Source organism: Manis pentadactyla, chromosome 1 (assembly GCF_030020395.1).
Source record: "Manis pentadactyla isolate mManPen7 chromosome 1, mManPen7.hap1, whole genome shotgun sequence".
Taxonomy (NCBI): Eukaryota; Metazoa; Chordata; class Mammalia; order Pholidota; family Manidae; genus Manis; species Manis pentadactyla.
The window spans coordinates 181,177,646-181,203,955 of record NC_080019.1 but is presented as its reverse complement, the minus strand read 5'-3'; the positions used below and the strand labels follow the sequence as shown (position 1 = coordinate 181,203,955).

Sequence of the window (26,310 nt, the reverse complement as noted above, 5' to 3'; positions counted from 1 at the left end):
TGAATTCTGATATGTCAGTACACTCAGGTGCTAAGACATCAGGCGGAAGCCCTGCAACGGCAGCATCTGCAAGTGCTGAGGGGAATTTGGGGAGAATAAAGGTGGGTTTTCTTAATAGTGAACAACTTTTGCTAAGTTCTGAACAAAGTAAAGGCCAGTTTCCCCTCAGGTTACACAGTACTTCCATCCAGGAACATTTATTAAAATTACAAAAAGACTTTCTTGTTCATATGTAAAATGAAATTCGATTCTAGGTTCAAATGGTTATAAACATGCTTTACCCACATGACTTAAGTTGTGTGGCATTTGGGACAGTGTGGAAGACTGTTCTGTGCATTACAGGATAACTTGTGTTCTTGTTCCCTAGTCACACACTAAATGCCACTTAGTGGCCCCCCAACATTGTGACAACCAAAATGTTCCCTAGGAGACTGTACCTCCCTTGGGAGAACCATCTGGGTTTAGAAACAGTTTAGAAACCTCCCTCCGGCCCAGCCGCCTTGGGGAAGAGCCAGGGCTAGAACTGAGGCTTCTCATTCCTATTTGTGCCATCCTTTGTACTTCCCTGAGCTGCTTGGGAAAGTCTGAATCCTGGCACTGGGCTGGCAGTGCCGCTGGGAACTGTGGGGGCTGGAGGCTCACGCTGGGCCTGGGCTGCAAGTGCCTGCTTCTCTTCTTAGTGTGACCTGTGAGGAGAGCTGGGCTGGGGGCCTTTGAGGTGGGGGTCATGGCGCAGCTGGCCTTTTCCCTCCTGTGTGTCTTTCTCAGCAGGGATTAAACATGGGTCAGGGCCTGGCCTGCCCACTCCCTAAGCTCTGAGGCATTTTACTGGGACGAGGATGGCTTGTCCGTTGAGTCTGGTGCTTAGCTTTGGGGGTCCACTGGCCTCTTCATCTGGGCCCCTGACAATGTAGATCACAGGTTACATATGGGCGGCCCCTTAGCTGATGGAAGTCTGCACATGTGTTTTGTTTGGCCAGCACAGTGTATGCGCATGTGTGCACAGGGCCCAGTTTATTTCAAACTTGAATTGGTTTGCATAGTTAGAAAGTCAAAAGAAAGATACAATGTTCAGTGGAAACAAGGGGGAAAAAAAGTCTGGAAGCATCCCTAAGTCAGTAACTGCAGCTGGCTTCAGGCATGGAGAGTTGGCTTGGGGCGTGGGGAGCTGGCTTCAAGCATGGGGCTTTGGGCATGGGGGCTTCGGGCACAGGGAGCTGGGTGACTGTGCAGTAGGGGAGGGATGAGGCTTTATGGCTCCCATGTGCTTTTTGAATATTTTACATGTGCACATATAACCTTTTAACAAAAATGTTTAATGACAAGATTTCACATAGAAATTCGGATTTTTGGTATTTCTTTTAAAAAATGGGAAGTTTTGTCAATGCTGGGCCAGTCTGTTGTAACAACGGTTGATAAAATTGCTGAGTGGCACTGCCTCTTTGAGCCAGCATCAGAAAGCCCACCCCAGCCTCCCTTCTGGCCCAGGTCTCCCAGTTGCTGTGGTCCGGAAGGCACTTCAGGGTGGCCCGTGGAATGGAGCTCGGATCGGGGGAGAGACTCTGACCATACCGGGTTTGGGGAGGAATTTAGCAAGAGCTCATTTAGTCCCGAGCTCTTTCTGTGCTAGCCTATCAGGTCTGGGGAACCCATGGATGGGTCTCAAGGCACACTGCACCCCCCAAAATTTTGTGTTAAAATATGAGTGAGACTGTATTTCTTTGGAGATACAATTGACAATTTTCATTAGATTCTCAAAGGGCTTGTGACTCCGGGAGTTTAAGAGCGAATGGTGAACCTGCAGACAGAGAGGTTGATCTCAGGCTTCTCAGCTGCGGATCACAGATTTGGGGAGTTAAGACCCTGACTCCATGACCTGGGCTGTATCCCATCTCCCCTAATTCTACCTGTTGCTGTAGGAAGTGGGCAGGTGGGTGCAGGCTATTCTGTACAGCTGTTCGGGGAACAGGAAGGTGGTGGAGTCCTTCCTCATGAAGCACAGTAGGATGTGGGTGAGCCAGGGCACTTGTGGCAGGGTTCCCTGTGGCCGCCCCATCTCCTGGGTCCCTGAGCCTTGTTCCCTCCCCACAGAGGCTAGGGAGCAGCGGCATGCAGCCAGAGGAGGGCACAGGCTGGCTGCTGGAGCTGCTCTCTGAGGTGCAGCTGCAACAGTATTTCCTGAGGCTTCGCGATGATCTCAACGTCACCCGCCTGTCCCACTTTGAGTATGTCAAGAATGAGGACCTGGAGAAGATTGGTATGGGCCGGCCTGGTAGGTGGGAACATTGTCTTGCTCTTCGTTTTCCCTGCTTACCTCTATCCTCAGGACTGCCAACCACATGGCAGAGCCCTCTGCTGGGACATAGCTGGGTGTTACCGCCACCTGTCCAAGAGTCCCGAAGGCAGGGTGAAGGGCATCACACTTGTGCACAGTGAGTGCATGAGAATGGTTTGCGGTTGTAAAGGTGAATTGGATTTTGAGGAGAATAAAGTCTTACTTAAAGCTCTGGCTACTCAGGATTAAAAACACACTCCTTTTTGTTCAGACATTTGCAGGGTGTATTTCTCTATCTCCTCCTCTATAAATGTGGAACAGAGTCTGTTCAGTTCACCGTTCTGAATACCAGTGGGGTCAATGTCCAGAGCTCTGTGTGGAGAACGGAACAGAAAGACCTCAGATGGTGTGCTAATTTCCCTTAATCTATCTTTTTCTTTTTCTTTGTCTCACAAAGATCTGCTCTAAGCTTAACTCATTTTTTCTTTTTCCCATGTACAAAGATCTGCTTTATAAATTGGACTCATTTCTATGTATTTATCCTAAAAGCCATCCATGGTGGTAGCATCTAGAAGTCATGGTGTTCCTTGTAGAACATTAGAAACTTATTAGTGCATTCAGCTGAAAATAGCTAAATAAGTATAATGTGCTCAGTAGACTTTGACATATGCTACATTTGGCCTGGATAGTTGGAATCTGATGCCAGTGACATAATAAAATTTTATGGGGGAAAAACTCAAATTGGGAAAATTCTATTCATTACTTTGATTTTTTTTTTTTTCTTTCCTTAAAAGTTGGAAGAGCTCTACTGTTCAATTTTGGTGGTCAAACACCTCCATCCAGTTTGAAAAGCACTGCTCATAAGTGGCATGCAGTGACCATCTGGTTAATGGCAGCCCCTGCTTGGTCACGATGGCTTCTTTCTCGGTGTCATTGTGCTGGGCAGTATCTGGTGGTCGCCCCACCCCAGGGGGACTAAGGAAGCCTGCAGGTGGGCAGCAGCCTCCCCGGAGCCTGTGGGCTGCCTTAGCAGCATGAGGTTCCCCTTCCTTCCCCACAGGCCAGCGGCGACTGTGGGAGGCTGTGAAGAGGAGGAAGGCCATGTGCAAACGCAAGTCCTGGATGAGCAAGGTGGGTGGACGAGGAGAAGCTGGGGTGGGCAGCCTTGCGGGGACACCACTGTGGTGTCAGTCCTAGGAGACTCTCCCATTCCCAGGCAGGTGCAGTCTCACACTTTGTACAGACCTCCCTCCTCCAGTGTCTTATCCGGCAGGGTACTTGGGGGACTGCCTGGCTAAGTGTCTGTGTCTGTGAGAGATAGCACGTGAGTGGCCCGTGTGCAGCCGTGGCTGTGCTGTGGTGCTGGGCACGGACGAGTGCACTGTAACTCGAGCTCTTGCTCTGAGTACCAGGGCCAGTGCCCGGGGTGGGGGTTTGGGGGGAGGGGCTGCTGGACCCTGGATGTCTTTGCCTTCCTCCCCCACCCCCCAGTCTGCTGAGGTATCTCTGGTTATCTGGCCTTGCTGACAGCTTCCTTCCACACAGTCTGCCCCTCTCCCCTTTGCCCTAATTTGGGTCTTTGGAGTGGTGAGTCCTTGGTCTGACTCAGTGGAACTTTGCCCATTGTCTGGAAGACAATGGGAGAGGAAGTGAACCAGCCAGGGCCTTCCCTCCCCACTTCTGGCCTCAGGGCTCGGTTGGTGGGGGGGTGGACCGAACAGCTGAACTGGGATTGGGCAGCAGAGATTTGCTGGCTGCAGTCTGGCAAAGGAGCTGTCTCTTGGGATCCTCTGGCCTTTTCTGGGGACACTGTCCTGGCCCCTGCCCAGGTTTTGGGGCAGGATGAGTGTACTGGGGCAGATGAAGATAGGGAAGAGCTGTGTGGTGCGCCAGGACCCAGGAGTCTTGGATCTACCACACCGGGAGTTTGGGGCCAGTCCGTGAACCTCTCCAGACTTCAGGGGTGTCTTCAGTTAAACAGCACTGGCCACACCTGGCCAGTTCACCTCAGGGCTGTGGAGAGGGTCCCTTGAGATAAAGGCTGTGAAGGGTCTTGTCAGCTGAACCCTGCTTGCAATCATAAGGGACTCCGGTTCCTGGGAGAAAGGAAGCAGCAGGCAGAATAGGCCCTCAGATTGCAGATGCCCCCTACCCCATACAAATAAGGCTTCGCCAGCCTGTGGGTGCAGGGGCCCAACTGGGCAGAGCCTGCAGCCTGAAGTCAAGGTTTTGGATGCCCCAGTGGGGGTGTTCTCGTCAGAGTGGTGGGGCCTTCTTCCTCCTGTCCCCTGACCTTTGGTCCCTCCCTCCCCAGCCCAGACCGCAACGTACCCTTTAGTCTTCCTTCTTTCTCAGCTCTCAGCTCTCGGCGTCCCTCCAGAAGCCCAGCTGTCTACCCAGGCCCTTCCCCAGCAAGGCCGCGCTTCATCTGCACCCCCCCACACTCACAGCCCGACCTCAGGCTCAAATTATTCTCTCTGCTGGCAGGATGAAGGGCAGCTGACTCTGGGAGGGTGGAGACAGACAGCACCAAATGGGCAGCCAGAGAAGGGTCCAGGGCTAAAAATGGATAGGGAGGTGCTTGTGGGGGGCCTTCCAGGCTCCTGCCCATCTGCTTCGGTTAGGAGCTGGGGTCTCTGCTGAGTAGGGAGTACAGGGAGGGATGGGTGGGGCCGGAGTGGGTCTGGAGTGGCTGTGGGCTGTCCCTGACCCCATAGCTGGGGTGTGGGGCCACAGCAGCCACAGGCTACATGCCTATCAGTCAGTTCCTGGTGCACACCCTGAGGCCACACTGATGCTGTGGGTTCCATTTTGGGGTGTGGTCTGGAGGGGACATGGGCCTCCAGCCAGGCTTCCCCCTGACAGTTCAGCAAAGGTATGGCCTCTCTGGAGGCCTAGCCCGGACCCCTGGGGGCAGAACTGAGTGAGTGGCCCGGGGCCTCAGGGTTCCATCTGGCCCTTGGCTGCCTTCAAACAGGTGTTCAGTGGAAAGCGACTGGAGGCTGAGTTTCCCCCTCATCACTCTCAGAGCACCTTCCGGAAGACCTCGCCCACGCCGGGGGGCCCAACAGGGGAGGGGCCTCTGCAGAGCCTCACCTGCCTCATTGGGGAGAAGGACCTGCATCTCTTCGAGAAGCTTGGAGATGGCTCCTTTGGTGTGGTGCGCAGGGGCGAGTGGGATGCCCCCTCGGGGAAGACGGTGAGCTTTCTGGGTCCTATGGGGCATGGCAGAGGGATAGGCCCCTAAGAGATTCTGGCAGAGACCCTCTGAGGTGGATTTGTACCCTTTGCTGGGATGTGAATAGGGCTGGAGACATTGCAAAGTGGCTTGCCTGGGAGTTCATGTTCAAGTTTAGACACACCGGTTTCTTTTTCCAGTTATATAAATCATTTATTTACTATACAAGTTTGGAAACTGTTCAAAAAATAAGAAAAATGTTTGCTTGCAATCTCTCCACTCAGAGGAGCAGAGTTAGCATTTCTGCCTTTCTTCCAGCTCAGGTATTGTGTTGAATTTAGTTAACGTAAAATTTTGGATACAACTGTTTAAATCTTGCCCTTTCAGTATTAGTATTATATTTAAAATTTTTTTCCCCGTGGGGATAGATAGTACATATACAATAAAGCATGTAGTTCTTGAATGTACAGTCAGTGAATTTCGAATATACATGGGCCCATGTAATAGGGCTCCCATGATGGTGAGAGCCTTCCTAGCACTACAGAAGGCTCCTCAGGCCTCTTCCGCTGGGCACCCCTTTCTTCCAAGGGAAGCCACTATGCTGACTTTGGTCATCATAGATTAGTTTTTTAACATTTTACTTAATGACGTTCCTTTTCTTTAACATTTTATTTAATGGCTTTCTATACCAAAACTGTTTTAATACTGTATTTCAGTTTAACATTTTAATACCCTATTATCATACTGGTCATCTCTTACCTAATGGTTGCTATTTAACCTGGGCATTGTTCCCAGGAAGGGGAGGCCCACCTGATGGCCCCTGGGGGTCAGCCAGCTGCCTTCCCCCAGCCAGGCCACAGGCACCTGTGTGTTCACCATGCAGATGAGCAGAGCTGAGGTAGGGATGTTTGAGCGGAGATGGAGGGAGCAGGTGGGTGCAGAGTGTTGGGGCCCCGCCCCCCGCCCCCTGCCCCGACCCCTCTAGTTCCCTCTCTGGGCAGGTGAATGTGGCTGTGAAGTGCCTGAAGCCCGATGTGCTGAGCCAGCCAGAGGCCATGGACGACTTTATCCGGGAGGTCAATGCCATGCATTCGCTTGACCACCGAAACCTCATTCGCCTGTATGGTGTGGTGCTCACGCCGCCCATGAAGATGGTGAGCCGCTGGCAGGAGGAGGGGCGGGTGTAGGGAAGCCTGTGGTCTCTGGGCCCCCAGGTCTGCCCCTCTTCCTGCCACTGGTGTGGTTACTCCCTCCATCCTGACAGAGGTCAGAAGTCTTCCAGAGCCTGCTTTGGATTCGCCCCACTGCTGACGTGGCAAAGGGGCTCACAGGGGCCTGGTCTGGTTCTCCGTCCAAGGATCCTGTGTCCATCTCTGGATTTTGCTTGTGCTCATTTGTAGAGAGTTGTACCCACAGAAGGGGCAGCCCTAAAGTTCAGTTGTTAGAATTTCTAACCCTAGCCTCTTAAGGTTGCCTCTCTCTGGCCCTCAGTTTCCCACATTGCCTGGAGGGAGGAGCTTGGGAGCTGTAGGACTCCTGGAGGTTCCCGGAGGACAGGCCAGGAAGGAGCAGCGAGCATGGTTGGGGGAGGCCTCTGAAGAGGGGCTGGGAGCCCAGCATGGGTGCTGAGTGAGGGGCAGAGCTCAGCGAGGCTTGTTCCTCCCGCCTCCTCTGCGGCCCCAGGTGACAGAGCTGGCACCTCTGGGATCGCTGTTGGACCGGCTGCGCAAGCATCAGGGCCACTTCCTCCTGGGCACTCTGAGCCGCTACGCCGTGCAGGTAGCTGAGGGGATGGGCTACCTGGAGTCCAAGCGCTTTATTCACCGTGACCTGGCTGCCCGAAATCTGCTATTGGCCACCCGCGACCTGGTGAAGATTGGGGACTTCGGGCTGATGCGGGCACTGCCCCAGAATGATGACCACTATGTCATGCAGGAGCATCGCAAGGTGCCCTTTGCCTGGTGAGGGGCAGCTGCTTTTGGCTCGTAGGGCCTGGACCCCACCCTGCCCTGCCCTGGTCCCTGCACACCTGGGCCTCAGAGCTTCCAGGCCTTCTGTATCTACAGTAGCCCTTGTCTCTTCCCGCCCTGGGGTGCCCTTCTTATGTGCCCATCGGTTCACTCATCCATCCAGGAATTCTCCAGGACCCATGTGCCAGGTTCTGGAAGGTATAGGGATAAGTACATAACCCCCGTGGGGACTCATAAAGGCTTCCTGGGGGGACTCAGTACCAAGCTCCTGAAATATCAGAACTTAGCCAGGCAGACTGGTTGGTAAGCGTGTTCCAGGTAGAGCCAGCAGCAGGCAGGGCCAGACGATGTTGCACCTTGTAGACTGTGGCCAGGGATGTTCACCTGCACCCTGAGTGGGTCTGGCCCTGTTCCAGCCCCTCTGAGCTTATCCTTTGCTGAGACAATCATGGTCCTCTGGTGCTGGAGACACCCAAAGCAGGTGGTTGTCTTGCCTTTGGGTGGAAGGAGTCGGTCCAGTTCTGCTTACCAGAAACCCTTCTAGTCTAGGATGTAGAGTCCCCCTAATTAATCACTGATTTTATACCTAGAGTGACCATACATGCTGGGTTATGTCTGTTGTCCTGGAGTAATTAATAGTACCACCCCTTTTATACTCAAGCATCCTGTTTGGATGGTAAATTATAAGGTCACCTTTTATGTAGCCACCTTAAAACAGCACCGTGAGGTGAGCAGTTACTGTTCCTCCTGTTTTGCGGATGAGAGACATGAAACTTAGAGATCTTGAGTGACTTTCCCTGGGTCCCACCCTTGTCGGGGGCAGGGACAGCTCTCCAGAGAGAGCGAGCCTCTGATTATCCATCCAGGTTGCAGTCCTCCTTGCTGCACTTCGGTCCTGGAATACCCCCGCTAGCTTCTGCTAGCAATGGCAATGGTGTTTCTCTTCCTCACCCAAGACAGAGTCCTAGAGGGAGTGTGGGGATATTTGGGTGGAGCCACTGTGACTGTTTCCGCCCATTTTGGTTCTTCCCCAGGCCCTATCCAGATTTCCCACCCACACCTTCCTGCTGAAATAGCCCAAGTCCCAGGATGCTGCCTGAAATCTGGAAATTGTCAGCCTCCCACCACATTTAGAGAACAGTCTGAGCTCTGCTCCCTAGCCCCTTCCTGGAGCCTCTGACCTTCCTTCCCTCCTTGCTTCCCTGACCTGCGAGCTTCATCCTTTCTTGCCTCAGGCTGCATGTGAACAGAAGACCTGAGCACAGATGATTCCCTCCAAGTCGGGTACCGTAGTCCAGAAGCCGTGCCCCTGTCCACTTTGTACCGTGACCCCAGCACCTACATCGAGCCTGGCACATGGGCAACAGCTCGCTTGTTGAATGAGTTCTTTATGTCCACTGGGCTGATGTGAATGCGGGCACTGAGAGGCCTTCTGCTTACTCCTGTCTCTGCCAGGTGTGCCCCTGAGAGCCTGAAGACGCGCACCTTCTCCCATGCTAGCGACACCTGGATGTTTGGGGTGACGTTGTGGGAGATGTTCACGTATGGTCAGGAGCCCTGGATTGGCCTCAATGGCAGCCAGGTGAGGGGCTGGGCATGTGCTTCCCAAACGGTGGGTGGTGTCGATTGGATCCCTGGTGCCCAGCCTGGTCCCTGGCACCGGAACTGGCACGCACCTGCTGGAATCCCTTTGCCTTGCACTCCACAATTGCATGACCTCTCAGATGGCTGAGCCCTGAGAGGGGCCCCAGTGGTCAGGAAAGGGACAGGCTGGGTCTTATTCATATTCTTGCTCTTTACCATGGCCACATGACCAGAGGTCCCCAGAGGCAGACCTCTTCTTTGGGGTGCTAGCACGGCAGCCTGCATGTCCAGTTGTTCCACGGTCTGGAGGGAAGGTGGGAAGGGGGGAATTGGGCGCTCTACTTGTCTTCAAACTATACCTCTCCACTGCTAGATCCTGCATAAGATTGACAAAGAGGGGGAACGTCTCCCGCGGCCAGAAGACTGCCCTCAGGACATCTACAACGTCATGGTTCAGTGCTGGGCTCATAAGCCAGAAGACAGACCCACCTTTCTGGCCCTGAGGGATTTCCTGCTGGAGGTGAGGGCAGGTCGGTCCATGGGAGCCTGCGTATGCAAGCAGGGTTCATTCCCCGGGTAGGCAGTGATCTGTCTCTGTCCCCAGGCCCAGCCCACTGACATGCGCGCCCTTCAGGACTTTGAGGAACCAGACAAGCTGCACATCCAGATGAATGATGTCATCACTGTCATCGAGGGGAGGTAGGGAGCCCAGGGCTGCACCTGCACTGCCTCGAAGGGCCCAGGGTGAGGGGCCTGCTGCAGAGAACTCCAGGGTCCCCTGGGGGCGCACCAGCTGTGGAAGGCGGAGGCCTGAACCCTGCAGCGAGAAGGGAGGTCAGGCCTGGGTCCACTCCTGAGTGCGTGGGGTTAGTGCCAGATGCTGCTGTGCAGATTTCCCTGCCTCCGCTGCCAGGTCACCCTTTCCCAGCCGGCTCCTGCCCTGGCTGTGTGGATCAGAGCCAAAATGCCATTCTGGCCAGGCGTAGGAGGTGGGTCAGCCTGGCCTCAGGGCCACAGATGGGGACTCCTGAACATCTCTCCTCCAGTCTTCCCTTCCCACTCCCGCCCAGGAGGGCTACCCACCGGTGCCGCTCAGTACTCCAGAGCAGACCCACCGCCTTTCCGGCAGCCTCTGCCTCCCTCTGGGCCCACTGCGCCCTCCTGGGCTCCCCTCCATCGTGCCTGGCCTCCCACCTGGCCCCTTTATCCCTAGTCTCCCCTCTCAGGGCCCTCCATTCCTGGCCCCTTCCGTGCCTGGCAACTCGTGCCTCAGCCTACAGGCAGCATCTCCTGTCAGCTCGCTGCTCCCACCTGCAGCCCCCGCCCACCACTCACCCCGCCCTCTGTTATCTGATCCCTGGGGTGGCTGAGGAACTGGTTGGGGCAGTGCAGGCTTGAGGTAGGGGGTGACGGAAGAGGAAGAGGAGCCGGGCAGAGGAAACTCCCTGCATTCCCAGCTGGATGCTGAACCAGGCACGGATGAACGTGGGGCTGCGTGCCTCAGAGCCCTTCCTACCTGTACTTCAGGTTTGGAGGCCTGGGTCTTTGGTTAAGAGTCGTGCCTCATGGAGAGTTGGTGAGAGGGGAGGGCCTGTGGGCTGAGGCCCAGTGGTGGGGCGGGCCCGGGGGCCCAGGCTCGCTGTGGGGGACATGCCCGCTCTGATGTGGCCCGGCACCACTTCCCCAGGCCAGGGCCCCTGGAGCCTGGGAACCCAGTATCTAGGAATAAGAACGACATACCAGCAAGCTTTCCGAGTTGGGGGTTGGGGAGTCAGTGGTGGATACAAGCAGGAAGCTTCTAGAAGGGGACTGTCCTGGGGGACAGGAAGGAAGAGTCTGGGGGTTTGGAGCTGAGGCGCCAGGGAAGGGATGTAGGCATGGCTTTCTGGGGAGCCTTCTGAGAATAGGAACATTAGAGTGAGGGCCCCTCTGGGGTCTATGGGAGGGACTCAAGTCAGAATTCTGGGCCTGCAGCCATTCCCACCCTCAGGAGCCAGAGTTCCTTAAATCTGACCCCTCCAGTGCCCTGTGACCCCTGCGGCTCTACCTCCCTCGTCCCTTGCTCTCAGGGTGGGCCCCGTATTCCCAGGGGGCGACTCGGTTGCTTCATGTGTCTCTGGAGTGTAAGTCTCTGGAGGTGACAGCCTGCTCACACCAGAGCCAGGCAGGCGGCAGGTGGGGCCAGGGGAGCCACTCCTTTTGGGAGGCCACCGTGGGCGTGCCCTGCCTGCCCCTGTGTCCCAGTCTGCAGTTGGCCCCAGCTGCTTGCTCCACGGCTGCCTGCCAGTGCAGGCCCGCCGGGCTCCTCCTCCAGGGCCGCTGGCCCGGCTTGGACTGCAGTGCCAGCCCCTGGTCCCTGGAGCTGCCCAGGAGGTGGGAGGTGAGGGACAGGAGGCACAACAGCCGGTGAGGCTTCGGTACAGGGCCTGTGTGTCGGTGGTACCAGGGCTTTAACTCTGCCCCTTGTTTTCTGGGTGCCCAGATGTCCTGGTGTGTTTGGCTGACTCTGTCTCCATGTCTCTGTGGGGGTGGGCTCTCTGCCCCGTGGGCCTCTGTCTTCCTCCCGCCCCTCGTAGGCTGGTTCTCAGCTCTCTGAACCTGCCGTTCTGTCAGCCTTGGATTGCTGCCCCCTGAAGCTGTCTCCAGTGTTTGTTCAGGAGTCCCTTTACCCGTAGCTCTGACTGGTTCTGCAGCTCAGTGCTTCTCGGGCCCTAGCAGTGGGTGGAGGGAGGACCCCTGAGCGCTCTGTGCGCTGAACTTGGGAGGCTCTGTCTAGACCCAGGGACAAAGAGCGACTGGTCTTTTCCAGGGGGCATTAGATGGAGGCTGGGATGGCTGGTGTGGTAGCACTTTCGTGTTCGGTTCTTACAGAACTAGAAAAAGGGGACAGAGGTCTTGAAACCTGTCTGAGGATCCTTGGCCTGGCCTGGCCTGGTCTCTGGAGCCTCTGCTTCCGGTGGTAGGTTGGGGAGGGGGAAGGAAGGGTCTGGGCTGTCCCCTGAGGCCAGGGGCTGCCTGGAAAACCTGAGGAAAGTGGGTGGGTTGGTGTTTTGAGCTGAATGTTTAAGCAACACTTGTCAGCCATTTCTTGACTGACTTAGGCCAGGACTAGGAAGGGGCTGAGGCTTCTGGGGTCTGGTCCCGTGGGGCAAGGGCAGCCTTAGGCAGCTCACAGCCCAGGCCTGCGTTTCTGGGGGCTGCCTCGCATCCTGCTGTCCAGGACGCTGACAGGCAGCAGGAAATAGGAGGCCGGTGCTAGAGGTGCTGGGCCCTGTTCTCACTCCCAAGGACTGCCTGTCTGTCTGTCTGTCTGCCTGTGACTGCCGGGTGGCCCTTGCTTGGAGACTCTGGCCTGTTCGTGGAGGGGGACGAGGGTGTGGCTGGCGCGGGCTGGGTGGGCATGGCTCACCTCAGTCCACTCTGGGCCGCTGGCACCTCGGCCCCAGCAAGGCCCAGGGGGCAGGGGAGCAGCACCGTGCAGTGCTGGCCGCCTCGGGACCCCGTGTGGGCCTGGGAAGGGATTCTGCTCCCTCGGGCACTCGGGATGCGGTTCCCAAGGGCGCCTCGGGCGCCTCCCTTGCACACACTCCCCACCCCACTCTCCCTGCCCTACAAGCAAGATGGTTTTCAGAAGTGGGGTCAGGACTCCCAGCAGTCGAGGGGGTTCCTGCTCCGCCATACCTGTAATAAATGGAGGTGGGCCTGACATTGTCTTCCACTGTTGGAAGTGGGTCCAAAGGAGGCTTCTGTGTGAGGAGCTGGGCTGTGTTGGCAAAAGGGGGTGGTGGGGGAGCGACCTCCTGCCAGCCTGGCCCTGCTCAGGGCCTGCATAGGGAGGGCGCAGTCCCAGGGAACTCCTGGCCTTGAGCGAGAGTCTGCTCTACTCTGACCCACATCTCCACTGCAGCTGTATTTTTCAGCAAGCTCACGAGCACCTCTGAAGAGCTGTGGGGAGGGGAGTCCAGTGTCCAGCCCTGGGGTTGACGTCTGAGACAGTGATGTGCAGGGGCACACGGAGCCCAGGGAGCACGCGGGACAGCAGCAGGGCGGTCCCCTGGCGCCAGGTGTTCCTCCCCACCCTGCTTCACAGCCCTGGGCAGGAAGGGGTCCAGGGCGTGTTTCTCTCCTTGGAATGGCCTTGCTCTTTGGGGATGGGCCTTGTCCTTTCCTGGGTGTTGTCCTCCCATCTTCCTTCCTTTCCTGCCCTTCCCATGGGGAGGGCAGGGTGGCGATCACAGGCTTGCTGTGTCTGCTGGTGGGCTGGTCACCACCTTGTTTGCCAGGAGGCTGGGCTCTTGCCCCTCCCCTGTCTTACCTCCTGGCTTCCCAAGAACTGTGCTTGTGGGCCTGGACTTTTGGTCTTGGGAACAGGCTTTTTGGGGGTCATACTGCCCCAGTGGGCAGCATCATTTCAGGGAGGGGGGTCCAGGTGCTCAGGCATCTCCACCTTCCCACCGCCAGTCTCCCCACCTCCGGCCCGACTGCAGTGTGGAGACCACCTTTCTGTAAGCTGTTGGTTGTGGACAGGTGACATACGGACGGGGATTGACAGGGCATATGCAGCCTGGTGCCCCATGTGTCCACTATGGGAGCATGAGGCTGTCACCACCTCTGCGTTTGCCCAGATTCTGTCCACATCGTTGGGTGTGCATGATCCCGGGGCAGATGCAGGAGCCTGTGGCCTGCTGGGGCTTTCTGGTGTTCCAAGTGTCCAGAAGGGCACCTGCCTGTCCCTACCTCACCCCAGGCTGTGCCTGGGCATGGCTGTGTCAACAGAGATTTTGTATTTGTGATCAGAGTGAGGGGCTGGGGGTTCCACAGTCCAGCCATGCTGGAAGGCTGGGTTCTCTTCTGGACCCATTTAAGACAAGAGAAGAGCTCCTGAGGAGATAGAGAGGGGTGAGGGCAAGAACCCTACAGCCCCTCCTGGAGGTGGCGGAAGGCCCTGGAGGGAGGGACATGAAGGTGTGGCACCCCAAGACACGTGAAGGGCTGCGTGCAGGAGGCGTGTGGCTTCAGGGCTTGGCCCCGAGCTAAGACCCCATGCTCCCTTGGGCCCTGGCAGCTTGGGATGTCTGGAACTAGGCTAAAGAGTGAAAGCAGTGGCCAGAAGTGGATGGGGCCCAGGCCTTGCCAGGGTAGGAGGGAGGTGGTATGGCATTGTGAGAAGGTGCTGGCTTTGCAGACTAACAACTAGACTTGAATCCTACATCTGCTGTGATCTTTCTGGTAACTGTAGGCAAGTCATGTCACTTGTTTGAACCTGTTTTCTTATTTGTAAACTATAGGAAAAGCTGTCTGACCCACCTAGGTAGCTTAGTGTAAGGCTGTGTGCAAATAACCAGGCCCTTTACTGGGGGTGTGGCAGGTCAGGGGGCTGCTGGGAGGAGGTGGCTGATGGTGGACCACCCTAGTCCTGGGGCTGTAGCTCTCATGCCAAGGTGGTCAGATGTGGCTGGAGAGAGCGTGGTATCAAAGGGTCCCACTCCCTGGGGCTGTCCACCACACCCTGGTGTTCACCATGTCATCTCTGTTGGCAGAGCTGAGAATTACTGGTGGCGTGGGCAGAACACACGGACGCTGTGTGTGGGGCCTTTCCCTCGCAATGTGGTGACCTCCGTGGCCGGCCTGTCGGCCCAGGATATCAGCCAGCCTCTGCAGAATAGCTTCATCCACACAGGGCATGGCGACAGCGACCCCCGCCACTGCTGGGGCTTCCCCGACAAGATTGACGAGTGAGTACCAGGCAGGGCCCACCTGTGGCCAGGCCTCCAGTCCTTCCCTGGGCACACAGACCCTGCTGGCTTCCAAGGACCTCCCAGCTGTGGAGCAGTAGGCCTCTCATTACCCAGCAGCTTTTCCCTGTAGGCAAAACTGGGGTTAAGAGCTTCAGAGGATGGAGCCATACCTCTGTTTGGTGGAAAGGCCCCTGGGCATACTGGCCTCTGGAAAAAGAACTTGGGAACAGCCTTGCAAGCAGATCTGCAGGAGGCTCCTTTCGTGTGCCCCGCATTCGTGTAGCACTTGTCCCCTGCTGGCAGTACCAGGCCCCCAGGCTGGGGGTTGGGTGAGCTGGTGTTCCCAGAGGGGAGTACAGTAGGAGCTGCCTGGTGGGGGGCTGCAGGGAGAGGCTGTGCAGCAGCTCACGGGGTACCTGTGAGGGCAGTTTGGTCTCCTTTAAGGGGAAGCATGAGGTCACTGGGGGGCATCTGGGGAGGACACAGGAGAAGAATTAGTCACTTCCTGGGTGCCCCGCCCCTGGGAGTCACCTGGCAACTCCTCAGCCCAGGCCTCTGTGCCTCTGCTGGCCCCAGGCCTGCCAGGCCACTCTCAGCAGCCGTTTCTCCTCGGACCTCCTGACACACTAAGGTGATTGGTGAAGCAGGCCTACCCTCCCCCTTCCCCAGCCCCGCCAAGAACACTAAGTTCCAGGGGGGCCACTGCCTTATACCTCTTGCTTCACCAGAGCCAGCTGGGGGCCTCAGAGAGTTTGGGTGGCTTTCAGTGGTGGGGCCCGGCACCCATTCCTCCTGGTTTTAATCAGCTCCTGTGATTTAGTCCCAGGTCCCTGGAGCCAGGCCCAGTCCCTGCCCCCCTCACCCTTGCAGTGGGGCAGAAAGATGCCTCCTGCCCGCCCTGACCTGGATGTGAGGCCCAGATGCCTCTGGACCTGGCAGGAGAGAAGAGAATGTGCCAGTAGGGGGCTGGCAGGCGTGGCTTGGGTGCTGTGGGGATGGCAGGGGGCCGGCCCTGCCCTGGCAGGTGTTCTTGGAGCCCGTGCAGCCTTTGCTTCCCAGCCTGTGACCAGGAGCTGATTCTCTGTGCTCTCTCCATGTTACTCTCCCGTGGCTGTGGCTTAGATCTACAGAAGGGAGCTTCTGGGAGTCCAAAGTTCAGTGCTCCAAACCCGTGTGCAAAGGGGCCTGGATGAGATGGTCCCCTGGACACATTCACGGCTCTGTTTTCTGCCTGACCCCAGGTGGCAAGCCTTAACTGCTCCTCCAGCGGCTTCCTCACTGCCACCTCTCCACACCCTTTCCCGCCTCCCCTCTGACCTGGTTCTCTCCCAACAGACTCTATCTGGGAAACCCAATGGACCCTCCCGACCTTTTAAGTGTGGAACTGAGCATCTCCCAGCCCGCCCAGCATCTGGGAAGGGTGAAAAGTAAGAGCCCAGCTCCCTAGCGCCCCCTAGTGAATCAGCTGCCCAGGAAGGCCACCCTGAGCCGGCCCTTCTGGCTGTGGGATGGGTGGGTCAGGGCTGCAGGGACACAGCTGTGTCCCTGGCTTGGGCTGGGCGTGGGGTGGAAGACAAGAGGCAGCTGTATCCGCCGAGGTGGGCGTCCTCGGTTGGCCCTGCGTCGGCCTGCTTGCCTCAGCTTCCCCCCTCCCTCCTCCTTCCCGCAAGCTCAGATCCTGGCTTTCCTCATTCCCCTGATCCCGCTCTCCTTTCCTGAGCCAAAACCACCCCACGGGCTTCATCCTGGCCAGGAGCCTCATCCATCTCCTGGATCCCGTGCCTGTTGTTCCGGAACACAGTTTTCCCCATCCTGCCGTCCATTGTCCATTGCTTCCTCTTGCTGCGGGGTGCGTGCGCTCACTCGCTTCTATTCACTGCTCTCTCTCTTTCTCTCCACGCTCCCGCTCCATCCGGCTCTGTCTCCGCCTTTTGCCCGGTCTCTCCTGCTCTGCCCCTTCTCCTCTCCGCATGGCCTTTCCTGCAGGGGAGCCTCCACCTCGCCCACCTCAGCCTGCCTTCTTCGCTCAGAGTAAGTGGGGCTGCTCTGGATGCCTTGGCCCCCGCCCCCTCTCTCCTCGCATCCCTCTCCTCCTGGAAGGTACAGAGCCCTGGTGGGCTGGATCGGGGGGGAAAGTGGGGGTGTGCTGTGAGCTTTTGCTGCTGACCTGGCCCAGCATGCCTGCCTTTCCCCCAGCCTGGGCTTCGGGGTCAGGTGTGTGGCCCTGGTGGCCGCCTCTGCTCCTCTCCGCCACTGCCTGGCCCAGTCTCGCTCCCTTTGGGACCCACAGAGGCTGTGGCTGGGCTTTCATGGCAGTTGGTCAGCAGCTCTGGCCTCTCCAAGGATAGCTCCTGTTCTCTTGGGCTGTGGGGATTGCCCACAGCTCCGTGCCTGCACTAATGGCATGCTGTCATGGGGTGGGGATTAGGGGTTATGAACCAGGGCCCAGGAGCAAGGGTATTTGGGGTTTTGTGTTGGTGGAGGGGGCATCAGGCAGGTGGGTATGGGTACTGCTTGCTCCGGCTGAGATGGAGGCAGGGGCTCACAGCCCATGTAGAGGCTAACAGCCCTCAAGCAGGTTCTGCCTTCCTGTTTGAATAGGGTATTTTGGCAGCTGAGGGCTAACCTCTGGGGGAATTGGGAGTGGGGAGTTGGTAGGGATACTTGGCTGTCTTCCCCACACCCCACCTGCCCATCCCCTGTGTGACACTGCCTCCCTGGTGGGGTCTCCCCTTCCACCGCAGAACCAACCTATGATCCTGTGAGTGAGGACCAAGACCCTCCGTCCAGTGACTTCAAGAGGCTGGGCCTCCGGAAGCCAGGCCTGCCCCGTGGGCTGTGGCTCGCGAAGCCCTCAGCTCGGGTGCCAGGCACCAAGGCAGGCCGCGGGGGCGAGGGCGAGGTCACGCTCATCGACTTCGGTGAGGAGCTCGTGGTTCCGGCTCCACGGCCCTGTGCACCCTCCCTGGCGCAGCTGGCCATGGACGCCTGCTCCTTGCTGGACAAGACCCCGCCGCAGAGCCCCACACGGGCACTGCCCCGGCCTCTCCACCCCACACCTGTGGTGGACTGGGATGCACGCCCGCTGCCCCCACCTCCCGCCTACGATGATGTGGCCCAGGACGAGGATGACTTTGAGGTCTGCTCCATCAACAGCACCCTGGTGGGTGCAGGAGTCTCTGCTGGGCCCAGCCAGGGTGAGACCAATTACGCCTTTGTGCCTGAGCAGGCACAGCTTCTCCCTGCACTAGAGGACAACTTGTTCCTCCGGCCCCAGGGTGCGAGCAAGACGCCCACCTCTGCCCAGACTGCCGAGATCTTCCAGGCGCTGCAGCAGGAGTGCATGCGGCAGCTGCAGGCCCCAGCTGGCTCACTGGGCCCTCCACCCAGCCCGCTGGGCGATGACAAGCCCCAGGTGCCCCCTCGGGTACCCATTCCCCCGAGGCCCACACGCCCTCGGGGAGAGCTGTCTCCAGCCCCCTCAGCTGAGGAGGAGGTGGGGCGATGGCCTGGACCTGCCTCCCCTCCGCAGGTGCCCCCCAGGGAGCCCCTGTCCCCTCAAGGCTCGAGGACCCCCAGCCCTTTGGTGCCACCGGGCAGCTCCCCATTGTCACTCCGGCTCTCAAGCTCACCTGGGAAGACCATGCCCACCACCCAGAGCTTTGCCTCAGACCCCAAGTATGCCACACCCCAGGTGATCCAGGCTCCTGGCCCCCGGCCCAGCCCCTGTATCCTGCCCATTGTCCGTGATGGGAAGAAGGTCAGCAGCACCCACTACTACCTGCTGCCTGAGCGCCCGTCCTACCTGGAGCGCTACCAGCGCTTCCTGCGTGAGACCCAGAGCCCCGAGGAGCCTGCCCCCCCGCCTGGGCCCCTGCTACTGCCCCCACCCAGCACCCCAGCCCCTGCTGCCCCCACAGCCACTGTTCGGCCGATGCCCCAGGCTTCCCCCGACCCCAAGGCCAACTTCACCAACAGCAACCCAGGGGCCCGGCCACCAGCCCTGAGGGCCACCGCTCGGCTGCCACAGAGGGGCTGCCCCGGGGACGGGCCAGAGGCTGCGCGGCCAGCAGACAAGATCCAGATGGTGAGCCCCAGGCCTGGCTGCTGGGCAAGGAGGGGCAAAGGCCCAAGGGCCCAAGTGGTGCTGATGGGTGGGCGGGTTTGCCCAGCTGCAGGCTATGGTGCATGGGGTGACCACAGAGGAGTGCCAGGCGGCCCTGCAGAGCCACAGCTGGAGCATGCAGAGGGCTGCCCAGTATCTGAAGGTACCACACCTCCTGCCTGCTCTGGTTTTCAGGGACCCTGAGGACTGGTTCTGCTGCTCTCCCCCAAGCCCACCCCGGCTCTGGCTCTCCTGTGTCCCCACCCCGTTGGTGCCTCTCGGGCCTGGTGTGTCCCATGATACCACCCTCTGCTCCTCAGGTAGAGCAGCTCTTTGGGTTGGGTCTACGGCCACGAAGCGAGTGCCACAAAGTGCTGGAGATGTTTGACTGGAACCTGGAGCAAGCTGGCTGCCACCTCCTGGGCTCCTGCGGCCCTGCCCACCACAAGTGAGTGAGGCCCACACCTTGCCACCTTCCTGTCCCCGGAGGGGTGTCCCAGAGCACGCCACTCTAGGGAAAAACCCAGCAGCCCTGATCCCAGGACGCAGACAATTCTGAGTGAAAACTGTTTTTCCTAAGTGTACTTTTTAGACTCTTCAGCCGCCTGGTTCAAGTGAACTGAGTGAAAGGGAATTGGCGCCTCCATGGCTGCAGGGGGCGTGCTTCCCTAGGCCCTCACAGGAGCCCCTGAGCCCGCTCCAGGGAGCAGCAGTTTAGGGCCAGTGGTTAAAACGAGTATTTTTCACCTCTTCATTTCATATTTCAGGTTAAAGTAACAAAGTTTTAATGCTTTTTTAAGGGAACGTTTAACCAGAAAATACCACTATTTTCCTGTAAAAAATTCATCTAACAAAACATGTATGTAAGTAATATACAGTGCTGTATGGTGTAAATACAGTAGAGCCTGGCCTGTGTTCATGCACAGTGTCAGCTTAGGGACGTTTCCTGATCCCTCAGGGTCCCTCCTGTAAAATGTGTGTAGTATTGTGCGACTTCACGGAGTGAGGAGAAGAATTAATGAGGGATTCATCTGTCAGCTCACACTGAGTGTCTGGCACCTGGGACGCCATTGCTCGGTGTTATTACCTCGTGGCTGTTCTTACCAGTACGCATCCAGATAAACTTAGGCTTTACTCTACTGCTCACTCTCTACCCTTCTAATATACAATACTGCTGTTGTCTTATTTTTTTATTCACGTAAAGAAAAAAAGCCATCCCAGGATAAGTTCCAAAATTATTGCCTAGAACTACCAGTTTTCAGCTGATTTTCCTGGCACCTCTCGTGCCCACTCACACTGGACATCCCATACTCTGTTGCACTGGCTCCTGTTGATAGAAGGGCTTTCTGCTTTTTTCCTGTCCTTTAGGCGCTGAGATGTCTGGAGAGCCAGAGGGTCTGCCCTGAAGGAATCACTTGAGCCTGTGCATCTGACAAGGGTGGGAGATGCCCTGCCCAGGCCTGGAGGACCTGCTGCCCCTGCTGCTCCTAGTGGCACAGTGAAGCCAAGGCAGCAGGAGGCTGGGAGCCCTGCGTTGCCTGTCCCTCCCTCCCCCAGTGCTGTCCCTGCGATGTCAGTTCAGCCCTCGGTGCCCCCTGCCAAGTGGGGGAAGGAGCCCCAGAAAGGCAGGCCTACGGGTGGCCTTGGCAGGCCCTGCACCTGACCTGCCTCTGGCCCTAGTCCCTGGCTGGGCCTGTGTCTGGAGTGTGTCCGCAGGCCCTGCCGGCGGGGAAGGAGTGGGCTTGACCCGGACAGGGAGGATGTGTTGGCCACACAGAAAGGTGGACCAGCACCCAGCGGGCCCTTCTCAGGGCTGAGCCCTTTTCCAGGGAGCCCCTGGTGGGCAGTTGGGGTTTCAGACAGAATGTGACTTGTCACCTTGTCATGGACACATTATGGGACTTGGCTGGTTGTAGGACCTTGTGTCTGGAAATAGCCTGAGGTGCTCAGTAAGCAGAGCAAGGGTGCCAGACTGTTTTCTGGTAGGGACCAGGGCCCAGAGCCCCTGGGTTGGAAGGAGACCAAGGGGGCAGCTGCCCGGGAGGGACACTCTGACCTAGCTCCTCCCCTGTGCTGTCCGTGTTTTCCCACCAGCCTTTGTCGCCAAAGTTGCTGCCCCAGCTATGGATACCTGCTTCCAGAGAAATAAAGTTAGTTTCTATTTTATGTTACTTAATCTGTGCCAGCCTGTTTCTTTGCCTCTTGGTCAGCAGCTTGGGCCCCACGGCTGCCCAAGCCACTGCCACCTGCAGGGCAGCAGGCCTCATAGCGCCACCTGTGGACAGAGGGAGGAAGTGCAGGCCTGGGTGACCCTTAGGAATCTCCCTCCCGGGTCCAGGGCTGACAGAGGGCAGAGCCCCCACCCGACTAGTTTCTGCAGTCCCCGTGGTTTTGCTCTAGAGTCCAGAAGGCAGGGTATACTGCAGGAGAGAATACAGTAACTCACTTAGCTGGAGCTAAGCCAGAGCTAGTAACAAGGAAGGCTTCAAAATGTGTAGGTATTTTAGTTTTGTTTTTTTGAATAACATTTCACAAGGTTCAAAATTCAAAAGGTACTAAAGGGTGTACAGTGAAGTCTCCCATCCTAGCAGCCCGCCTCCCCTCCCCAGAGGCTGCCTTTTATCTTCAGTTTCTTTTGTGTTTTTCTCGTTTTTTTTACTTAACAGTATTTTGAAGTGTTCCAGCCATTCTGCAGAGCTTCTGTGTTCTTGTTTAGGTTGGCTTGTTCATGGATATATGGATGTGCCATGATCTTATTTAACCAGATCCCTCTGGATGAAGGGGTATTTTGGTTGTTCCCAATCCTTTGCAAATTACAACCATTACTGCAATAAATGGTGTATGTGGGTTGTTTTTTCACTTGCAAGTCAGCTTAAAGATAGGTTCCCAAAAGTGGGGCTCCTGAGTGAAAGAGTGTGTGAAAAATGATGGGCCTTGGCGAGTTGCTCTCCAGTGAGGAAGTTATCAGTTGTCACAGCCACCAGTGTGTAGGGACTTTCCACGGGTTATGAAGCTTTCTGATTTTTTCTGTTCTAACAGGTGGAAAGTGGTGTCCCTATAGTTTTAATTTGCATTTCTCTAATAAATGAATAAACATAAAAAATAAGTTGGACCATTCATATTTCCTTTTCTGTGAGCTACCTATGAATATCCTTGGCTCATTAAGTATACTAGATTATTAATCTGTTTCTTACTGGTTCTTAGGAAATGACTGGATCCAAGAAATTAGCCCTTTGAGCTGTATCATTAACTGGACTTTAGGAAAAGAGCTAAATCATAAGAGAGTAAGCTGATGGCTCGGGTTTATTAAATACAAAGCAAAAGCCATTCAGGATGGGCCTGGTCCAGTATCCTTAGTGTATGGCTCCAGGCTGGCCTGTGTACTGGGGCCATGAGGCCTGGGAGGTCTGGAACCTTCAGACCCAACCATGTTCTGCATACCCTGTGTACTAAGGCAGAAATTATATTTAACTGCAATTTGAAAAATGTAGTCAAATAACAAACTGTTGGGAAAACAGGACAGCTATACATAATAGGATGAAACCAGAACACTTTCTCACACCAAACAAAAATGAAATGGATTAAAGATGTAAATGTAAGACATGAAACCATATAATTCCTAAAAGAAAACAGGCAATAAACTCTTGGACATCAGGCATTTTTCTCTGGATACATCTCCCCAGGCCAGGGAAACAAAAGCAGAAATAAAAAGTAGGACTACATCAAACTAAAAAGCTCCTGTACAGTGAAGGACACCATCAACAAAAGGCAACCTATTGAGTGGGATTTGTATTTGCTAATTATGTACCTGATATGGGGCTAACAGCCAAAATATAAAGAACTCATATATGACTCAACATCAAAGAAACAATCGAATTAAAAAATGGGCAGAGGACCTGAATAGACATTTTTCCAAAGAAGACATACAGATGGCTAACAGGCACATGAAAAGATGCTCCACATCACTAATCAGCGAAATGCAAGTCAAAACCACAATGAGATAACACTTCACGCCAGCTAGAATGACCACTATCCAAAAGATAAGATAAAACAAGTGTTGGTGAGGATGTGAAGAAAAGGAAACCTCCTACAATATTAGTGGGAATGTCAATTGATGCAGCCACTGTGGAAAGCAGTATGGAGGTTCCTCAAAAAATTAGAAATATCTTATGACCCAGTAATTCCACATTTGGGTATTTACTCAAAACAAAAACACTAATTCAAACATATGCAGCCCTGTGCTTATGGAAGCATTCTTTACAGTAGTAGCCAAGGTTTGGAAGCAACCTAAGTGTCTACTGACAGATGAGTGGACAAAGAATGTGGTACATATGCAAAATGGAATATTATTCTCACACAAAAAAGAATGAAATCCTGCCATTTGCGACAATGGATGGACCTAAAGTTTTTTTTTTTTTTTTGGTATTATACTAAGTGAAATAAGCCAGATGGATAGACAAAAACCATATGATTTCACTTACATGTGGAATCTAAAAAATGAACAAACCAAACAAACACAGAGAACAAGCTGTTGGTTGCCAGAGGGGAAGGGGGCAGGGTGGGTGGGTGAAACTGGTGAAGGGGATCAAAACGTACAAACTTTCAATCATAAAATAAATCCCAGGGAAGAAAAGTATAGCATAAGGAATATAGTCAGTAATATTGTAATAACGTTGTATGGAGACATGTAACTAAATGTGGTGAGCTTTTCATAATGTGTATAATTGGTGAATTACTATGTTGTACCCCTGAAACTAATATGATATTGTATATTAGCTGTATTTCAATAGAAAGAAATTAAAACTAACCAAAGTTAATGCTAGATAGAAAAAAACAATATTTAGTCAAATATAATATAAAAGAATAAAAGTTAATATTAAGTAAACTTCGGGCCTTAATGTTAGACCTGGATTCCATTTTCATCTCTATGATCTTGGGAAAAGTTACTTAACCTTTCTGAGCCTGTAAGCTGGGGGGAGAGTCATTCCTGTTGTATTATTGTGAGGTTGTAAGGATTAAATGAGGTCATGTAGGTCAAACATTTTGCTTAGTACATGGGCCGTAAGTATCCAATAAGCTGTAATCATTATACATGTATTTCTTCATGTTCCGGCCTGTGTCTTCTGATCAATAGCTTAACAATATATACCCACCACAAACCTGTGTGTCCAATTGTCTTATTTTCCCTTAATTTTATTTTTATTTTTTTGGGGAAACAATTTGCTCTTTTGCTACAAAGTCATTCCTATGGACGCTTTTGATTCCATTTTTTAAAATTGTTTTTTGGTAAATGATGGCAGAGCTAGTACATTTCAGAAAGATTTTTTCAAGGCCAAACACCAAAGCACTAGGGGCCTCCTCCGGGAATCAGGAAACCCAATGTGCTTTTCTTGCTGGACACACAGGTCCCTATGCCCTAGGTTTTCCTGCTGTTTTTCTCACTTCTGACCAGCCTGCCAGCTTCTGTCAGCATCTCCTGAGTTTATTGAAAAGATCTTAAGGGAGGATGTTGGAAAAGCTGAGCCAGGGTTTTTTGCCAACAAGAAGAATCAATCACTGAGGATTCATTGGGTCCCCTCCCTGAGTCAAGTACTGGAGGCAGGATAGAAGCTGAACAGTGTGTGCCCCAGAGGACTGTGCCATTTTAGCAAGATGACAGATGCACCAAGATCATTATGCGCCAGGTGCCTTGGGAGCGGAGGTGGTGGCTTCCCAGAGGAGGGGACATTGTGCTGACTTGGTGGGAAGAAGAGGTGTATGTCAGGAAGGTGAGGGGGCAGTGAGAGAGCGTGCAAGCACAGCAGATGGAGGCAGCAGGCTGGTCTTAATCTCTGAGGTGTGGTAAGGCTGGAGCCTCTTCTGTTTGGGAGGGAGGTTGGAGGTGGCTTTTGTGTGATCCTGGCAAGCAAGGCAGGCCTGGATCATGAAGCTGCTGGTGTGAAACCCGGAGTTCTCTTGATCTCGTATGCAAAGGGAGACAGCAGAAGGGAATAAGCAAGGAATGCGGTGGTCTGATCTGTGTTTTTAAGGAACACAGCTCGGCTTAAAAGTGGCTGTCACAGCCGTGAGTGGAGGAAAGATCTAGCAGAGGTGTCTCACTTCCCATTGGGAACACAAAGGTGTTCTTAATTCTAAACAAACTAATTTTTATAGAACTTTGAACTTGGAGAATGGAGTAACCTCCAACTCCCAGTATCCTTGGCTACAGCAGGGGCTCCCAAAGGCCGATCCAGGGCCAGTGCTGGTCTGGAGTTGAGTCTTCACTGGTCTAAGGTGAGATGATAAGAATAAGAACCACACAACTGAGTTTTTCTTAAAATGAAATGTATTTAAGTTCAAGGACTGTCTCTATTCTGAGATTTTTGTGTTCCTATATTTTTGGTAGTGAAATCGCTCTTCTTTTGAGTGGTGATGGTAGTGGTAGGTGGCAGATTTGTCCCCAGGCCCTAATGTGGTGGCGCTGTATCAGCATGCCCTCTCCAGCAATCCGATTTTAACGATTCCTGCAATCTGGCTTCAGGGCCTCTGAGCAGAAATGCTTTTGTGTGTCAGTCAGCACCACCTATTGGCAAAACGTGACATTGCAGTCTCAAGCTAAATTTCAGTCGGCGGAGGGATAAGGTTGTATATAAAGTCATTGGCCCCAAAAGTCAATTAAGCCCAAAAGCTGCTGGCCAGGCCCAGGGGTGCTTAAAAGATTTATCCCAGAGAAGGCAGGAGGGGAGGGGCCAGGTTTCCCCGGCATCAGGAGCCAAACAGGAGTCAGCGAGGGTCTAATATCGGAAAGAGGGATTGGCTTGGGGGCTCCGAAGGAGGCCACCCCTAAACCTAGGAAAGTAGCCACGTGCCATGCGGGAGGATGCTGCAGGCCAAGGGTCAGCGTGCATCACATTCCAGTGAAAAGCCCTGGTGACACAAGCGCCCTTTGGGAAGCCCCCGCCCCCACTGCATTTATTTTTTAATGTTTTTGTGATTATCATACATGCTCATTGTTGAATGAGAACATTCAGAAAAGTACCTTAAGAAAATTTAAATTCCCCAGAAAGCCACTTGAAATTCGGATATCTTTTCTTCCAGTGCACATATATGTCTATATTATAGTTTCATAAAAATTGTATAAAAATAAGGTCATCCTGTTTGTACTGTTTTGTAACCATTTTTACTTAATATTTTATACCACGGGCAGTTTTCTGTATCTTTAAGTTCATCTTCTCAAAGGATATTTCTACACTGCCTAGTTTTTTCATTCTATAGAAATGAAATACAGAAATTCTCTGTTATTTAACACATTATTTTGTTAACATTTTTACTTTATAACAAATTACTTTAACAAATATTGCTAAATGGCTTTCCTGAAAGATGTGTCCATTACTAAAATAATGCATATATATGCTATTAAAGAGAGGACTTATATGCTGGAGGTACGTTTAAAAATATTTCTGAATGAAATGCTCTGTTGA

At 54.4% G+C, this 26,310-nt stretch overlaps 1 protein-coding gene and 1 long non-coding RNA gene across 23 annotated transcripts in view; one reads left to right on the top strand and one right to left on the bottom strand.

Moving 5' to 3' along the window:
- TNK2 (tyrosine kinase non receptor 2) overlaps positions 1-21,021 on the top strand; it is a 39,941-nt gene extending 18,920 nt beyond the window's left edge. For 4 of the 22 annotated variants that reach the window (XM_036926270.2, XM_036926274.2, XM_036926262.2 and 1 more), the window contains 15 exons: positions 2,092-2,272; positions 3,336-3,406; positions 5,253-5,474; positions 6,455-6,607; positions 7,137-7,414; positions 8,879-9,005; positions 9,381-9,527; positions 9,612-9,706; positions 14,548-14,742; positions 16,081-16,172; positions 16,732-16,845; positions 17,490-18,832; positions 18,918-19,013; positions 19,171-19,298; positions 20,219-21,021. In XM_036926270.2, coding sequence (XP_036782165.2) covers positions 2,092-2,272; positions 3,336-3,406; positions 5,253-5,474; positions 6,455-6,607; positions 7,137-7,414; positions 8,879-9,005; positions 9,381-9,527; positions 9,612-9,706; positions 14,548-14,742; positions 16,081-16,172; positions 16,732-16,845; positions 17,490-18,832; positions 18,918-19,013; positions 19,171-19,298; positions 20,219-20,225 — 3,249 coding nt within the window. In that variant the 3' untranslated portion in view covers positions 20,226-21,021. Of the gene's footprint in view, positions 1-2,091; positions 2,273-2,400; positions 2,682-3,335; positions 3,407-5,252; positions 5,475-6,454; positions 6,608-7,136; positions 7,415-8,878; positions 9,006-9,380; positions 9,528-9,611; positions 9,707-14,547; positions 14,743-16,080; positions 16,173-16,731; positions 16,846-17,489; positions 18,833-18,917; positions 19,014-19,045; positions 19,303-20,218 lie in introns of those variants that run through there. The other 18 variants (XM_036926265.2, XM_057503711.1, XM_036926272.2 and 15 more) reach the window with 15 other exon arrangements.
- On the bottom strand, positions 4,008-5,246 carry LOC130684092 (uncharacterized). Its single transcript, XR_008998230.1, has 2 exons — positions 4,607-5,246; positions 4,008-4,371 (listed from the first exon to the last, which is right to left on the bottom strand). It is a non-coding gene; the product is annotated as an uncharacterized LOC130684092 (long non-coding RNA).
- Positions 21,022-26,310: the final 5,289 nt, after the last annotated feature.